At 37.1% G+C, this 15177-nt stretch overlaps 1 protein-coding gene across 1 annotated transcript in view; it reads right to left on the minus strand.

The window, feature by feature from the left end:
- Positions 1-15177, minus strand: part of LOC150101905 (uncharacterized) — a 284552-nt gene that overhangs the window by 233713 nt on the left and 35662 nt on the right. Inside the window, exons 3-4 of the mRNA XM_090399927.1 lie at positions 14141-14320; positions 2190-2238 (exon numbers count right to left, since the gene is read on the minus strand). Of these exons, the coding sequence (XP_090256053.1) occupies positions 2190-2238; positions 14141-14320 (229 nt within the window). The remainder of the gene's footprint in view (positions 1-2189; positions 2239-14140; positions 14321-15177) is intronic.

The raw sequence follows: 15177 nt of genomic DNA on the forward strand, positions 1-15177 counted from the left end.
AATGTAAAAGGGATTTGCAACTTTCTTTGAAAAGGTGTTCATATTTAAACCTGCTTCTACAGAGAAGATGAGCTTCATCCTGCTGGATACTGGGTTTAGTGTCAATACTATGTTGTGCCAGACTAGAATTTTGAGGTTTCATGTATTCAACATAATATTGATGTTCATTAATTCTTTTATCCACAGAATGACCTGTCTGTCTAAAGTATGTCAGATTACATTCACAAGGTATCTGATAAACACCAGCTAATGATAGAGGTGAGAGTCTCTCTTTTGTAGATCGCAAGAGATGAGAAATTTTGTTGACAGGAAAATATGTAGGAATAAGGTACTACTTCAAAATTCTACCAATCGGTTCAGAGATAACAGAAATATAAGGGATTGGAATCCTGCAGTCTGTTGAAGAATCCGGAGGTGTTGGAACATAGGAGTCAATTATCTACTGGATTTGATTAGGGTTGTAACTAATAAATTCCATTAAAGTTTTGATAGTGAGAAGTTCTTGTTGTAAGCTTGAGGGAGAGGAGCACACCTTATGTGCTCCATTAATTAAAGACTTGATAACATTAATTTTTTGAGAGGTGTTATGAGCAGACTTTTGATGAGTTTATCTGCCAGTAAAGGTAGGTTTTCGATAAACATTGGTTGATAAATTATCAGAGGCTGTGCACTATAAGAAGGATATCCAAGAATGGCAAACTACCAGCCTTTTCTTTTTCCATGGTGAATTGAACGCATGGATGAAGGCTATTGAGCCATTGTAGGAAAGTGATAAGTTCATTTTCAGAATGAGGCCAAACAGCAAAGACATTATCAGCATAACGAAACCAATGAGAGAGTTGAAGGGACAATGTCTTCCAGATGGTTCAAAAAATAGATTGCCGAAGGTGGAGAACAGAGGGCTACCCATGGCAGTGCCTTCAACTTGTCTATAGATCTTGTTTTTCCAGCTGATATATCCTGATTCCATTACAAATTCAAAAATTTTCACAATATCAAGTGGGTAATCATCATATAGTAAATGAATAGTGTCAGATAACGGAATGTTGGTAAAGAGGAAAACAATGTCAAAGTTGATTAACAAATCTGACTCTTGTATTTGAATATCCTTGATTTTGATGAATGATCTGGATTGTCCAGTATGGGCAGTTAATAAACGTGACAGAAATTTGGCAATTCTATAGGTGAGAGAGTCAATACCATTTACGATAGGTCTTACTGGATGGCCTTCTTTATGAATTTTTGGGAGGCCATTTTGGAAGAACTCATTTATATGGCTCCCAAAAATTATCACGATCACCATAAATCAACCAGAACTATTCCTTGGTCCCCAGCAAGGTATCGAGAACTGATTGTATAAGCAGTGTTGAGTTAATATCTTAAAAATTATTTCATTTTAAAACTATAATCATCCTCAACTGTAACATTGTATCTTAAAATTACTAGCATTAAATAAGTAATTGAATTAATCAACTTCACTAGCTTTTTTTTTTTTTCTCTGTATAACAAACGTATGATGTTTAATCCTTTATGGAGCAGAGCAAACATCATCTACCTGATATTATGATAGTCCACACAATATTTCATGATTAGTTTCCTTTTAATAACCGTCTTCTAAATTGGTCATTATAAGGCCTCTGATTTGATCATGTCTTACAACGTCTTAAGTACTGCCCCACTAATCTAATATCACAGTCCTTGGCTCTTTGTCCTCCCATTTTTTGCTTAACACTTTCTCTGCTAGTTTTTCAATTCCAATTCAGTTTAAAAAAAAAAAAACTATACCATTTAGATTAATTTGTTACTTACACATTCCTGAATAAAATGTCAATTTCTTTTCTGATATCTGTATTTTTAATAGGGTTTTGATAGGGTACTAATGCTCACTTCATAAATTTTTCTCATAACTTATATCTCTGTCAACTAGTCTTTGATCAAACTCCAAGATCCAGATGTTCAAATTAGTTTGACACATACTGCAAGCTTTGTTGCTTTTTTGACTGATTTCTGTCTTCCATAAAAGTAAATCAACTGGTTTCTTACTATATCTGCATTACCCATTCCATTTTCATATTTAGAATATATGAAAACAATTCAACATACACTGAGAGAAATATCAGAAAACTTTAAACTATTTATTAAAGAACTATCAATAAATATCAAAATAATAAAAAGCAAATAATAATTACCTTGACAAAACAACATTTCTGACAGATCTTCAGTGATAGCTTTTACTTCCTGAAAAAGAAACACCGCATTTAAAACATGGAAATTCATACTATCAGAAGAATATTAACATAAGATATTACAAATTCCACAAATACCTATGAACATTAAAATGAATTCTATCTTATTTTGTATTCCTCCACTTTTCTGAAACATTCTCCATACATTCTCTAATAAGAAAAGATAACCTACTTGATTTCAATTTCTGTAAAATTCAGTACTGCCTCATTTCTCAATAAAAACTACACCATCCTTGATCTGCTTTGAATATTCATATTTCCAGAAGCCATTTCTCTTCTTGAAATAATAACTTTGAGTTTCTTCTGGCATAACATTTAGATCTCTTACATCATCTAAACTAAGATTGTTAAAATGCTACTTCTCACCTTCGAGAAATACCATATATGTACTATTGAATAGAATACTGCTCCACATTGGGAAAGGCGGTCCAAAAATTCCTTATATTTTGTTTATTACAAAATAATTTGATTAAAGATGACCTGTCCCTCTTTTATTAATATTCTGCTCTCTGGTACTTACTGTTTCTGCTCTGTGCCTCTTTCATAAATACTTTATGCATATATTACAAAACTTGTGAAAAACAAACAACAATAAATCAGAGGTTTTGTAATATATACACAAAGTAGTTATAAAAGAGGCACAGAGTAGAAACAATGTCTCTATACCAGAGAATGCATCACCATTTGGAGTATACAATCAAGAATTCTTAAGGTCTTGGGCCACCATTTGAGGTTGTGCACCCACAACCTCCCTAAGAATTCTTAATTGTATGTAAAAGAGGACAATCCAACTAATAGATAATTCTCCTCCTCTCTCTCTAACACACACATCTTCCAGCCACTTTCCAATGGTACTATGTTTAGCATTATGCTTTTTTCATAGGTACTTTCATGGGCAATGCCACTACCATTCTCAGCTTTTCTCTAATGTAAGAACTACAATCACTACTGGTCAATGTTCACAGGCTATAATTTCAAACATACTGAACCAACTTCATACCATTACCTCTGTTTTTTTGGAATAGCCTTTACTATATTGTTTTTTCCCAATGAGTAGGAAATGCCAGCTTTTCAAGAAACTCGTCAACAGATTACTTTTTCTTCTTAATCACTTGCCCACACATGGCACCGTTGCATTATGTCTTGTGACCTCTCATGTGTGGTTCAATATATAAAAAACATCAAATTTCTAGAAAGTTTTTTTTTACTTGGTTATAAATTAAATTTGCCAGGAAATTACATTCACATTTAATCCTTTATCCAAGTGTAAGTAAAGAAACAAAGTTTACACATAAGGAATCTTCATGACTAGAATACTTGCATATATATATATATATATATGCAATGACATGTATGATACTTTCTGAAATGTATAATACCATGCATGATAGGAAGGGCTACAAATGAGACTGGTTTCAACTTTTATTAAAGTCTCATCAAGAGGAGCCAAATTCAGAGGCAATACCCAAGTTAATTAATGCAGAAGTCATATACAAGTAATGAAAAGATCTATCACCTTATTATTAAAATTTAATAATAAGGCAAAACATTTTTTCACTACTTGTAATGTGGCATATATGACTTCTGCATTAATTCATCCTTGGCATCTCTTCTGGGTCTGGAATAAAGGATGAAAACCCTTCCCATAATGCATAAGACTTGCTTGCACATGCATAGCTGTAGTGATGTGTGCAACACTACCGGCATATACAGTGATATATTAACACCTGTTAACGATGAACATTAATAGCTTTGTGGATTTTTTTTCTCTTTGTTAAATGTTTTTAAAACTGTAATGAGATAATATAAACTCCATGGTGGACACAAGAAGTTAAAAAGACAGTGAAGGAAATGAAGAAAGCACATCAAAAGTTCCTGGCAAATAAGTCAGTTTGTGTTCTTAGAGAATACAGAGACAAATGTAAGAAAGCTAAACTGTGTAAAACTAGCTAAACAAAAGTCATAGGAAGACTTTGGTAAAAACATAGAAAATAATATCAAGAAGTGGCAATATATTCTGGAGATTGGTTGAGAAGCTCAGAAATGGAGGAAAGGGTGCTGTAAGAAAAGAATTAGAGATGATAAAGGTAACATGAAAACTGGAGAAAAAGATATCCTTGAAGTATGGAGTAATTACTTCGAAAAATTGCTAACCAAAACAATCGTTGACAGCACAGTGGTAAAAAACACTGAGCACGCAAGTTCATATTTATACTTGAAGTAGAAAAAGCCATCAAAAGCCTGAAATGTGGAAAGGCATGGGGGGGGTAGATGATATTCGACCAGAAATGCCCAAGTGTGGAGGTAAAAAAAGTCTTACAGTGGCTGCACTGCACAGTTCAGAAGGCCAAATTCCAAATGATTGGAGTAGAGCTCATAGTATCTGTATATAAAAAAGGAAACAAAACCGAATGCGAGAATTACAGAAGTATTTCTTTACTGAGTGTTCCTGGCAAGATTTATGCAACTATTCTTGAGAAACGGTTGAGAAGGATTGTGGAAGAGAAGCTTGATGAAGAACAAGCTGGATTCAGGCCAAATAGAGGCTCTCAGGATCAGATTTTCACTTTACAACAGATAGTTAAGAAATCATGGGAATATAACAAAGATCTGTATTTAAGTTTTGTAGATCTGGAAAAGACATCTGACAAGGTGCCAAGAGAGAAGCTATTCAAAACGCTACAGTTATATGGTGTCAATGGGGTATTATATCAAGCAATACTTAATCTTTATTTGAGTTGTAAGTCAGCAGTCAGAAGTGAAGGAAGTACAGGAAGGTGGTGTGAAGGAAGTACAGGAAGGTGGTTTAATGTTAAATCTGGTAAATAATGTTAATGTCTCTTACTGTTAAATAATGAACACATCAACTGCTGATTACCAACTAACCTGCCAAAAGCTGTGATAAGTTAGAAGTGGGTGAAACATAGCAGCGGCTATTGCGTATTGGTGATAGACTTTGCTTGTCGACTAATGGCGACACTGCAATGCGTATACAAAAGTAATGTGGCATATATATGTATATGATGGCAGCAAAATTAAATTAGAGAATTTTTAATAATAATTTTTAGTCGTCGTAAGTGCAAATCGTTGTAAGTAGAGGACCTGTATTATATTATTAATATATTCTAGTCGTTTCATATTCTGAATTAAAATGCATCATTAAATTAAACCACTGTATAAAATGTTGATTTATAAATAAATATTATTGTAAAACTGTAAAATGTAGTAGCAATTTTTTAATTACAAATTATGAAAATATTTTGGAAAGGAGTGATGATAAAAATATCCTACTTTTGTGTCCAACAGAAATGGTCACATTTCCCACACACCAATTTTTGACATCTGTCGGTCAGCCATCCTCTTATCCAAACTAGCAGTTTATCCAATTCTATATTCTATAACTTATGTTATTCAACAGCCTTGCATGCTGAATCCTGCCAAAAGCTTTAGCAAAAGTATCATGTTGCATCCGTTCTTGTTTGACTCACCCATCACATTTTTATAAAATGTGAGCAAATTATTCAAACAAGAACAAGCAATGTAAACCCATGTAAAATGCAATATAATGTAAAACCGATGTAAAATATTGATGGATCGATAGCTATACGTGTCATTGCACCAACCTTATGTAATGGAATAATCACATATTCTTTCCACTCCTGTAGAATCTTTCCTCTGCTGAGACTTAAATTATATAGTCAACTAAAAAGGAACAGTCAGTTCAGCTAAATACTCTTTTAGCATCTGTGCTGATATTTCATCACTCCCTATTGCCAAATTCATATTCAGTTTATGCTAGCAGCTTCTCCTCATACACCTCCAGTACGAATCCCTCCCACATCTACCACCCACATTGATGAGAGAGTTATTCTTTCACATTCATTCTTTCTTTTATTTGCAAAATAACAATGAAAATCTTTTGAGTTATCTTTAGTTTGTTTCTTTTCATACTTACACCATTTTCTATACAATAATTGCAACTCTTATAGCCAGCACTTTACAATTTTCAAGACTGACGCCATCCTTTGTGTACATAGTATTCCTTACACATCCTCTTATCCTTAAAAATCTCTGGCTTAAAAAGACTGCACATCCATTTTAATCCCCTTGTTATTCTTTAAATACTAGGATCACATTCTGATACTGCATAATTCAATTATTTTTAATTACATCTCATGCACTTCCAGTATCCTGTTAGATTCTGAATGAAGGAATCTTGCAAAGAAATCATTCATTCAGGATTTAACATGATAAATATTACTAATTAAGGAGATACCTGCACATCAGCTAATAATTATGAGAAATTTCTTTATGTTATGTGATAATGTGTAGTCCATATGTGCCATATATTGAAATTTATTCCTGTATAACTGAAATGAGAAGCAGAGAATTTTGTGTCAGAATAGTAAGAATCATGTAAGGGAATTGTTAAGTTATTTGTAAATCCCATTAAGCTGTCCAGTACATTACGAAATTTCCAGAAAGATAATAGGTAGTAGTCCAGAATAATCGTGTATAATCTGTACGAGTCGAGCGTAGCGATGGAGGCTGTACCTATGCGGAAAGTGACGTCAGAACGACTACCTGGAATAGGGTAACCTAACAAATTAGGGAGAGTGTAGGATCACCCAAGGGGCATGAACGATGGGGTTCGTGGGTAAAAAACACATCGAATAGAGGGTGCCCGAAAAGATGAATAAAAGACAATGCGTGCCATATTACAGTGCTTTTTTCTTCTTCGGTTCCTGAATTCGAGTTTTAGGAAGTTTGTCGGGGGATTCGTGAGAGAGCGGTGGGTTGACTGTAGTGATGTCAGACAACGAGGGGCTATTCTTGAGAATGCTTGAGGATTTCCAAGCAAAGTTGATCGTGTTATGACGGCCTATGCAGAATCGAGCCTTCGAATAAAGTCCCATCAAGGAGAACGGAGAAAATTTCCTGCGGAGTGGTAGACAGCACACCACAGTCCGGAAATGATTCAAAGAAAGCATAGTGCATCGCCAGGCGCAAAGAGGGCTGATAACTATACAGTAAGGTAATCCAGATCTACATGAGATGGCGGCATGAAATCTGAAAGGATCCGGTAATGTAAAGAATTTCATTCTATGTAAAAATCGCTTAGAAGAATAAGAATTTTGTGTAAACAGTACTGTAAACTAAAGACACTAATAGAGAACTTTTAAGTGGGAATTTGATTGTATTAGTTAAGACCCCGTGGAACAAAGAAGAACTGTTGACAGGCAGTATTCTGATTGAGAATGGCTAGGCTTGACTAATGAAATTTAGAAATAAGATAGTTATTGACAGAGTATTAATGAAAGTGTTCAATGCATGTTCTGTGAATAACTAGTGAAAGGAATTATATCCTAGTAGTGTTATGCTTACACTTAATCTTATCTTTTGTAATTGAAGGATTTAGCTTACGCAATTTTATTGTTGTGATTTAGTATGAACCTTAACTTAGAGTGAGTTTTGTTCTATTGAGTATTTGAATTTTCTTAACTGTAAATGTTTTATGCTTTTCCAATAAACATGTTTTGTACCTTATACCTGAGTTTATGTCATTACGAATTCAAACCACCACTTATGAAATAGAACCTTTTGGTGGGAAGGAATTAGATATTATTGCTTAAGTGAGATTCAGGTCACAACTGCTAACTGAATCTGCACAGCGCTAGCGTAAAAGCAATAATCGTGTGTATCCCTTTTGAATATAGAATTGTTTCCCTGAACAAGAGTCTCTTGTGTTAGAGGATATTGGCTGGCGCAGGATAAAATAAATTTTGCCAATATCCGAAAAGGAAATAGTACTGAATTAATATTTTAAAGGCACAACAGTAGATTAGAAATGGTAGGATGTGATTAGGGCCTTAGCATTTAAAGTTGACACATTCTTAATCACTATAAGTTGGTTTTTGATATCGTATCAGACAATCAGGCATTTATTGGAATAATTAGAATTTAAGGAAATTATATTGTGTTGAATTGTAAGATGAATGCAGATATGTCCCTACCTACAAGCTCAGAGTTAGATGACTCAGGGTTTTTTAGAATGATTGATCCCTAGCAAGCATTCCCACAGTTCTCTGGAGAAGGAGGTGATTGTGTGCACACATTCTTTAAACATGTTGAGGAGCTCAGAGGAATGGGCCGATGGAGCGACATACAACTCCTCATGCTCATACATAGAAGGCTAATAGGGAGAGCGAAGAAATTTCTTTGCTCGCAACCCATCCTAAGAAGAACCCTGAGATATGAACAATTCAAAGAAATTCTGATCTCTGAATTCTCCAAGAAGGGAGGAATAATGTAAAGGAAGCACTTGTAAAGCATGTACTCGGCAAGCTTTACAAGTGCTTCCAAAGAATGGGGGAGAGAGTCAATACTTTTCTCAATAGAATATTGACTCTCACCCGAGAACTGAGAACCTCACCAGAGGAACAAGACCACCTTGAGTGGGTAGCACTCCAACAATTTTGAACAGGCCTCTCCCATGAACTGCAAGAAAGTGCACACCTGAAGAGAGTAGAAAGCCTCGATAAATGCTATGAGGTAGTCGAAGAAAGAGAGAGAATATTGGGGACCATGGCACAGAACACTGATCTAAGAAATTTAATATTAGAAGTCTCAGGAGAGGGGATTTCCAAAAGTGAATCAAACAGTCGGCTCCAAATATCAACACTAAGAGAAAGCTCTGCAAGATGCAGAGCATGAGCCCCACAGAGATGCAAGATGAAAAGAACCTCACCTTGGTCGAAGGTTTCATAGAGAATATCCATTGCAATTTCCTCTTAGATACTGGAGCACATATTTCAGTCATCCCTCATTCACTATTCAAAAAACAAGGCACCCTGAGTAATGATAGCTTGGTTGAACTTCAACAACCCCACAAAATCATGGGTATTGCCAGAGTTGAACTTTGTTCCACCACAAAAATTAACATTTCTATGCCTTGTTTCCCCATAAGTGTTATGCACGGACTGATAGTTCTCCCTGAGATCTCGGGCCCGGGCAACCAAATTGTACTGGGATTGGACTTCTTGAGAAGTATTCAATTTGTGTGCAACTTTGTTAACCAATCGCTGTCACTCTGTGGGAGAACTTTCAAACCTAAACTCGCTCCTGATAATGTAAGCAAAATAAGTGTAACTAGATTGGTTGGGGAGGATAATGGGGAAGGGGGAGGTCAAGATGGGTGGAGGGAGAGACTTGTGCATAATGCTCTGAAGTTGCATGACTCCAATCCCGTTAAGGAGGAGCTCAAAGAATTTTTTCAACTGGCATATAAGAGATATCTCCAGGTATTCACTGAGGGAATCACATCCCTACCCTGCACAAACGTGGTTGAGCATACGGTGCAAGTCACTTCAGAGACACCGACATATGCTAAGCAGTACCAGACACCTTTGAAACACCTAGACAAATTGGAGAAATTATTAATGGAATATGAAAAGGCGGGAATCATTGAGAGGTCAAATTCCCGTTGGAACAGCCCCTTCGTTCTGGTTGAAAAGTCAAACGGAGACCTAAGGTTCGTGCTAGACCTAAAGGAAGTCAATAAAGTCACTAAACCAATTGACTTCCCTGTAAGCACGATAGAAGAGTTACTGGTTGGCCTGGAGGGAGCAAGAGTGTTTTCAAAATTGGATCTGAACTCTGGCTACTTTCAAATTCCCCTCAGGAAGATGAGGACAGGCAGTATTTTGCTTTTACCACAAAGTGGCAAAAATACCAACTGTGCCGACTTCCCCAGGGGGCAGGGAACTCAGCCATGAGTTTTCAGAGCCTCGTGAACACCGTATTAGGTGACTTCCTGGATAAAGGAGTCTTGTGCTTCCAGGACGACCTGTTGATTTACTCATCCTGCCTGAAGGAGCATAAAGAAGTTCTACTGAAGGTTCTGGACAAGCTTAACAGGGCACGTCTGTCTTTGAAGTGTTCCAAGTGTGAATTCTTCCTAAAGTCAGTGGAATACCTGGGACATGTGGTCAACGAAGAGGGGATAAAGCCCTCCAAGGGTAATGTTAATGCCATACCGGAAGCACAGTCCCCTTCCACAATATGACAAGTCAGGAGGTATATGGGTATGGTGAACTTTTATAGAAAATTTATCCCTGAATGCTCCAAGTTAATGGACCCCATCGTAAAACTAACGAAAAAAGGGGAAAATCTGCATTGGGGGGGGGGGGGGGAGAGAAGCGCGAGGCCTATCATGCATAGAATCAGGCTCTGACTAGATCACCAGTACTCTCATACCCAAAGCTCAGCCAAACCTTTTTCCTAGCTGCTGATGCTTCTAAAGACACCATTGCGGCAGTACTGGAACAAGCAGAAGGAGATCACTTCAAACCCATTGCTTTCATAAGCAGAAGGCTATCCCCCTCTGAGAGAAACTATTCCGTCATCGAGAAGGAGGCTCTGGCACTCATATACAGCCATAAAAAGTTCTGATATATATTACCGGATCAACATATCATACTCAGGTCAGACCACAAACCCTTATCCTTGATTTCATTCATGAAGGATAAGAATCAAAGAATTCTGTGGTGGTCCTTGGAGATGCAAGACTTCAGGGTAGAAATTAATTACATTCCTGGGAGATCCAACGTTGTGGCTGACTATCTGTCTAGATCTCTAGACCACAGCCTGTGTGAGGATTCCTGCAATGATGAGGAAAATATCAACCCTGTGCTATTGGTCAAGAGAAAGAAGAAACCACTACCCAGAAATCGGATCCGATGTGTGTGTGGGGGGGGGGGGTGCATGAAAGATTGACAAAAGGGGAAAGCCTCTCTCACAACCAAGTGTTCCACAATACCATACATATGGATGAAGATGGACTTTTGTTGTCAAAACAAGATGTCACAGGGAGGTGGAAAGAAAAAAATTCTGGTTCCTAAAGTCATGATTCCTTGGGTCTTGTACTCGTTTCATGATGCAGAGCTAGCCGGACATCAGGGTATCCACAGAACCTGGAAGAGGGTGATGGACAGATACCTATGGAAGGGCATGAGAGAGGATATTGAGAACTATGTGTCATCGTGCCATGTGTGTCAACAGAAATCTATCATTTCTGGTAAAGCACCACTGCAACCATTCCCGCTCCCCTCACGGCCATTTCAAGCTGTGGCTATGGATATTGTGGAACCCCTCCCCACTACCTCAAAGGGAAATAGGTACATGCTCGTCGTGATCGACATGTTCTCAAGGTTTCCCGAAGCCATGGCCATGAAGAATCAAACAGCAAAGACCATGGCAAACAAGCTCTTCAAACTGATTTTCTCTAGATATGGAACTCCTGAAACCCTTTTCTCAGACCAGGGTACCAACTTTACGGCCGAAATCTGAAAAGCAGAGTAGAGAATGAATCCTACTAAGCATATGGGAACATTTTGGGAAAATCCGGAGAAAAGGGTAAAACTAATAATAATGGAAAGTATTTACTGGACTTTGGTTCAGAACACGGACTAGTCATTACTAACATGTAATGACTAGTTCGTGTGGAGAGAGGATACAGGAAATAAGAAACGCCTCATTGACTGCATCATTGTTGATAGTGATGGAAAGGCTTATGTGCTTGCAGGACATGCTAATTTATTTTCACAGTATTGATGGCAACACAGGATGATAAGAAAATAATTAATATTTATTAACTTATTTGCTCATATTGTGATGGAATTACATCCAGCATCTTCAGAACACAAAAACAGTTTGTCACAGTTGCCATAACAACAACAATTTGGTATAACAGTGAGACCAGTTTAAAAATTATAACTGACAACACAAAGAACTAAAGTCCTAATTAGGTGCCATCTATGTTGGAAAGAAAGAGAAAACAAGTATTAATTAGATCATAAAATGACTGTCTCCCAGATTTTTGGTAAATTTATCCAGCCATACTTGTTGAAGTTTGGGGTATATTTTAAAGCTTCTGTTGATTCCAAAAACAATCTCTCTGACTTATAATGATTTCAGTGTGGCACTTTTGTTTTCTTACATTTGATCCTTTGTGAAGCGATATCCAAGACATGGTCTGCTAGACTTGACTTGCCCTAACGATAATGCTGGATGTATTTTTTATGTTCACCAAGGTGGATGTCAAAGTTCTTCCTGTCTGTCCATAGTAAGCCAGGTCACAAGAACAGGGTACTTCATAAACTCATGGATGTGATAACGAAGAGAGTTTGTCCTTAGGTGAATGGATGAGAGTTGCCGACTTGACATAAGGTTTAAATACAGTGCATAGCTGATATTTAATAAACACTCAAGATATCTTTTCAGATGTGCTTTGAATATATTGGATGGTAACAGTTTTGCTGTAGTCTTGTGTAATAGACAATGGAGAGAATTTCTGGGGTGCATTTAGTATTTTTTTCATCCTGGGAATTATAGCCATTGGCTAAGAAGATGTGACGCAAGTGAGTGAGTTCAGCAGTAACAGCACTGTCATGAACAGACAGCGCTAGCTCTGTGAATTAGTGTTTTAAGGATGCCATATTGTTAAGCTGGATGATGGTGTGACTGTTTGTGCAATATCTCCTTGTATGTGGGTTTTCTATAAACAGAAAAAGATAAGAAACCATCTGGAAGCTGTGTGATTAGTGTATCCAGGAGGGGCAGACAGTTATTAGCTTCCTGTTCCATTGTGAAATGGATTTTAGGGGTGCTGGTTATTTAAATGCACTAAAAATGTAACCAATGTGTCTGGACCATGTGGCCAAATAGCAAGCACATCATCAACATAGTGTAGCCAAACCACTGGTTTGAGAGTGGCTGTATTCATAGCTAGCTTATACAGCTCCAAGTGTTCTACACAGAAATTGGCTAAAGGGAAAGAGACCATTGCTGTCTCATCTAGTTGTTTGCATATCTTCCCTTTCCATGCAAAATAGCCTGCATGTACTGTAAATTTAAATATTTCAAATATATCTGGGAAAAATGGGACTTAGTAAATCAAGGGTTTCAATTAACGGTACATTTATAAATAGTGAAATAATCATTGCGTCTGGATTTTTTAAGATATGGTTTTCTAATATACTTTTTAGGTGAACAGAATTTTTTTAACAAAGAAGGGAGAATTATTTGTGAGTGTGGCTGGCTATTTAATTTAGTAAATGTTTAGTAGATTTGTATGTGGAACTGTTGATACTATCCACAATAGGGTATAGGGGTGTTTATGAAGTACCCTGTGCTTGTGACCTGGCTTACTATGGACAGACAGGAAGAATTGTTGACATCCACCTTGGTGAACAAAAAAATATACATCTGGCACTATTGTTATGGCAAGTCGAGTCTAGCAGACCATGCCTTGGATACTGCTTTACCCCTTCACACAGAATCAAATGGAAGAAAACAAAAGCGCTATACATAAGTCATAAGTCAGAGAGATTGTTTTTGGAATCAACGGAAGCTTTAAAACATACTCCAAACCTCAACAGGTATGGCTGAATAAATTTACCAAAAATCTGGGAGACAGTCATTTAAAGATCTATTTAATACTTGTTTTTATCTTCCCTCTCTTTCCAACATAGATGGCACTTAATTAGGACTTTAGTCCCTTGTATATAGAAGGTGGGGAGAGAACATGGGGCATCCTTGGAAATTAAGTTTGTTTGCAGTCAAGAAATGGGCAAGAGTTAAATTTTTCTCTCACACAGCAGTGAGTGAGTGGAATAGTGTGCCTTTAGGAATAATGAGTGTAAACAAATTTAAGGGACAGTATGACAGCTGGTTTGGGTGATTTCTTGACTATGAGTGAATCCTTGACTCCCTGGAGGTCTCAGATAATAAATAATAATAATCTCATTGCGGTTGGTACCGTCAGGAAGTTCATTTGTGTTATGTCCTAAAGAGGCCATTTAAAAATACTTTAAACATTTTAAAACAATACTCACATATTTTGGAAATTCTAAAAACAGCATTAATGGAGATGGAAGATTACTAAATTGATGAATTAACGTCTGGAGATAAAGCTGTAGATCTGCTTGACGCTGCTGTATGAAACTTGTGGACTGACTCCCAAACAGCTTCTTCGGAGGCAGCAAATTCTTGTCTATGTGATATGAAGATGTTAGCTAGAAAAATGAAAGATATATTAAAAGATCACATTTCACAAGAGAAGGATGTACAGGGTGTTCGGGATAAATTTGACAGTTTCGTAAGGAAAAAGAAAATCTTCTTTGTATCTATTAAATTTAATGAATTGACAAAAAAACATTACAGGCAGAGTTAATTACAATACTATCAACAAGATTTACTCAAAATAACCACCATTAGCATCGATCACAGCTTCAATTCTGCTTCGGAACCTCGAACAAGCTGATGCTACAGTCTCCCTGGGAAGGGCCGCAAAAACTGTTTTAATTTTATCCATTAACTGGGCTTTTGTATTACTGGAAGTGCGATTGGTGTCTTTTTCAACTGCGCCCCATACAAAATAATCCATGGGGTTAAGGTCTGGGGAGTTTGGAGGCCAAACATTTGGACTGGTGAAGTCGTAGAAATTTTCAGACAACCATTTTTGACTTTTCCCAGAGGTGTGGCAAGGGGCCGAATCCTGCTGCCATACATACGGCCTACCATTGGCTACCCTTGTTATCCAGGGCTTGACTACAGTTAGCAACTCCACGAATAAAGCCCGAATTCCAATGCCAGGGTTCTTCAACACCTGTTCCTGCAGATTTGCGAGGAATTCTGCTGTACGAACGCAATCAGATCGTCTGCTAGGGATCTTTCTTCTTGCTACATCCTCGTAGTCACCATTGCAAGTCTCTAGTTCATGCCTGATTGTTTTTACTGTATTCAGGGAGCATTGGGCAGCAGTCGTAATATCCTTATTTTGATGGCGGGCACGAATCATCATGATACAAGTTATTGTCTTCCATGATTCAGGTGGGTTCCAGCTATCCATCCTTTCTGACATCTTGTATAT

Source organism: Typopeltis vanoorti, chromosome 11 (genome assembly GCF_054136105.1).
Source record: "Typopeltis vanoorti isolate ZY-2024b chromosome 11, IOZ_Tvanoo_1.0, whole genome shotgun sequence".
NCBI classification, from domain to species: domain Eukaryota; kingdom Metazoa; phylum Arthropoda; class Arachnida; order Uropygi; family Thelyphonidae; genus Typopeltis; species Typopeltis vanoorti.